A 3,596-nucleotide genomic window follows, 5' to 3' on the forward strand; every position below is an offset into this window, starting at 1 on the left:
TGAAGAACAGAGTGAAGAGAGGAGTGGGGTTTAAATGTGAATTATATTACATTTATTTGTGTGAAAATTAGACCACAAAACCAAAGCACAGATACAATGAAATAATTGAGTAGGTCACATAAGTCAAGTGAGATTACCCAAAGAGTCTATCTGACTTCAGCTGGAAGCTTTTTAAAACAAAAGCTTTTAAATACCAAATGTTCTCATTTCTCTCTCTCTCCTTCCTCTGCTTGCTTTGTCAGGAGCCAGTGTGTTTTGGATATGTTTGTTTGGAGTTTTAAAATTGACACACTCTTCTATTTCACTAAATGTTTGGGTTATGCTCAGTTCATAACTGAAACACAGGCATTGAAGTAAAGTTAGAGTTTTACCCTAAACACAAACCCTGTTAAAGAGATGAAAGTATAGCACACACATTACACACATGTACCTAAGCATGGGCACGCACACACACGCACACACACACACATTTAAAAAGTGTATCTATGTGTATGGTCCTAGAATCTCTGCGTATCTAAATTCTGAGACGAATAATCTAAAGTCTGTGTCTGTGTGTGTCTGTGTGTGTATGTGTGTGTGTGTATGTGTGTGTATGTGTGTGTGTGAGTGTGTATTCTGCATGCTACCACTTAAATCCATTATATTAGAAGTGACACAATCAGTTTTTTCCAAAACAAATCAAACAGGAAGTCAAAGGGAGGCAGTTAGTTTCGAGTTTGTGAAGGAGCCACTGACAGTGATGCAAACACAGACAATCATATATAACATTTATGTACGGTCTTCATAACGTTCCAAGCGTTCAAAAATACTTTCACATCGTTTTGGGGTGTGTTTGGTGTTAGCGAACACAAAACCCACCAGTGTTAAGGGGAGGGTTCCTTCACAAGAAAGCCAAGTTATTCATGTCTGTCCCTGTTCTAACTTTGCATTTAAGAACAATGGAAATCTGAAACATGTCTGCTTTGAGAAGTCTGCAGTCTGTAGCTGCTGAAACAGACTTTCCAGAAAGTTCTCACTCAGGACGTAACACTCTGCCAAACCCACATGCACCCCAGACATCTCAACGCTGACGTTTTGAAGGCACTGACTCGATAAAGGTACTCCTGTTTGTGATGGTTCAGGAACCATTTCAGTTGGTTTCTTTGAAGGCACTGACTTGATAAAGGTACTCCTGTTTGTGATTGTTCAGGAACCATTTCAGTTGGTTTCTTTGAAGGCACTGACTTGATAAAGGTACTCCTGTTTGTGATTGTTCAAGAACCATTTCAGTTGGTTTGTTTTCTTTGATTGTTAAAATTCTACTCCCCTTCCACTAGGAAAGACAAAAAAAGAATTTACATAGGATTAAACTGTACAGAACTGTGCACCTACAGAGTTAGACACTACCCGAAGAATATCGAAATTCCTCAGTAATGTACACTAATACGTCTATTCATTTATCTGCCGTGTGTGTGTGAGTGTGTGTGTGTGTGTGTGTGTGTGTGCGCGCGCGCGCGCACTCAGTTTTGGTATGACATTATTGTTCTAATTTACAGTCCAGTGAGAAACAATCTGGATGTGACTGTCTAAAAACTGTAACCTGTAATGAAAAAGGTACAACACACATCTGCACAGATGTGTACTGCAAGGGTACGACACAGATGTGTACTGAGGCCTCTTTTGGTACAAACAGGAGCTTTGGGTGCTTAGGTGCTTTAGCTTGAGTTTGGTTCAGTGGTTCAGATTCTTTGCTGAGTGTATGTTTGCCCCAGAGGGGAAAGGGTACCGATCAGCAGCAGCTGGAAGACATTAAATCCCATTTTTGACCGTTAATGAAACGGAAGAGCAGCCCACATTTACACAGCAGGGCCCTGAAGCTCCATCCCACTCCAGCAGTTCTCTGCCAGTTAGAACTGCTCATTCTGAATTTCAGACAGCAGTGTACTCATGTCTTACAGTTAAGACAGCAGTCAGTCGCTGGAACTTTACAGACAAAGTAGTGCTGTCCTTTCTCTCTGTCTGTCTTTCTGTCTGTCTCCTGAGAAACTGAGTGAATGTTCAGTGTGGTCTGTCTGTCTGTCTGTCTCCTGAGAGAGACTGAGTGAATGTTCAGTGTGGTCTGTCTGTCTGTCTGTCTCCTGAGAGAGACTGAGTGAATGTTCAGTGTGGTCTGTCTGTCTCCTGAGAGAGACTGAGTGAATGTTCAGTGTGGTCTGTCTGTCTGTCTCCTGAGAGAGACTGAGTGAATGTTCAGTGTGGTCTGTCTGTCTGTCTCCTGAGAGAGACTGAGTGAATGTTCAGTGTGGTCTGTCTGTCTCCTGAGAGAGACTGAGTGAATGTTCAGTGTGGTCTGTCTGTCTGTCTGTCTGTCTGTCTCCTGAGAGAGACTGAGTGAATGCTCAGTGTGGTCTGTCTGTCTGTCTGTCTGTCTCCTGAGAGAGACTGAGTGAATGTTCAGTGTGGTCTGTCTGTCTGACTGTCTCCTGAGAGAGACTGAGTGAATGTTCACTGTGGTCTCTCTGTCTGTCTGTCTGTCTGTCTGTCTGTCTCCCGAGAGAGACTGAGTGAATGTTCAGTGTGGTCTGTCTGTCTCCTGAGAGAGACTGAGTGAATGTTCAGTGTGGTCTGTCTGTCTGTCTGTCTCCTGAGAGAGACTGAGTGAATGTTCAGTGTGGTCTGTCTCACTGCTCCACGGCATCAGTTCAGAGGACTCTCTCCTCCCTCCTACACATTCTGTGTTTTATATGTAGTGAACTGTATTTTAAAGGCAATAAGAACATGTATAAAGATATGTAATCTAAATAAAGGCACTATAAGAATGGATTGAATTTGAGCACTTTATTAAAGTGCAACACTTTTACTGTGTGTTTTATTCGTTTGCCTTCACGTTTTTGATTTTTCAAATAAAAATATCCTAACTGTTGCTTGTTCCCTGCTTGCTTCTTTTTTGGATTTGGATTACTTAAGATCTACAGTGCACAGGAAAAAAACTACATAAAATACATTTCCTACTTCTCTCACGTTATTACCACACGTACCCATTGCGCTTAGCGACACCGTGGTCGTAACATAGATGTATACAAACTAGAACTAGCACTCGTTGAGCAGAGGGTGAGGACAGTATGCCTTCTATCATGTTTAGCTCTATGACAGCCTCTTTTCGCCATAGAAAAAATTGCAGCGCTTACACAACGAGCACAGGGCGGTATATATATACATCTCACGAACGAGTCGGCAAAAGAGCAATAACACGACAGAGTGCCTAGGCCCGACAAAACAAAGGACAGATAGTGAAGGACAAGGACCAGTTCAGCGATTTTAAAACATTTCCCCAGTGCGAAAAGGAACATTTCTAAGGACCGCCATATAGATACATTGTTTTGAAATATGCTTCTTAGCAAAGTGGCCTTGACTCCAGCCGTCCGCGGCACGGTCATTCGCTTTTCACCAGCAGTCTCCGGGTGAGTTTTCACTAATGTTTGGCGGTGTAAAGCTGTTATGTCTAACATTGTCTTATTGAATTACTTCATGTTGAAACCACCCTCCCCTGTTACCCTCTCTGATCATAACAGTTCAACACAACAGGTATAAAATCAATGTCGCTTAATGTTCATCTG

At 42.2% G+C, this 3,596-nt stretch overlaps 1 protein-coding gene across 1 annotated transcript in view; it reads left to right on the plus strand.

Annotated features, from left to right (window-relative positions):
• Positions 1–3,197: 3,197 nt before the first annotated feature.
• LOC115828603 (very long-chain specific acyl-CoA dehydrogenase, mitochondrial) overlaps positions 3,198–3,596 on the plus strand; it is a 19,858-nt gene continuing 19,459 nt past the window's right edge. Inside the window, exon 1 of the mRNA XM_030792649.1 lies at positions 3,198–3,440. Within this exon, the coding sequence (XP_030648509.1) occupies positions 3,367–3,440 (74 nt within the window). The 5' untranslated portion in view covers positions 3,198–3,366. The remainder of the gene's footprint in view (positions 3,441–3,596) is intronic.

The sequence above is a fragment of the Chanos chanos genome, chromosome 15, assembly GCF_902362185.1.
Source record: "Chanos chanos chromosome 15, fChaCha1.1, whole genome shotgun sequence".
Lineage (NCBI taxonomy): Eukaryota > Metazoa > Chordata > Actinopteri > Gonorynchiformes > Chanidae > Chanos > Chanos chanos.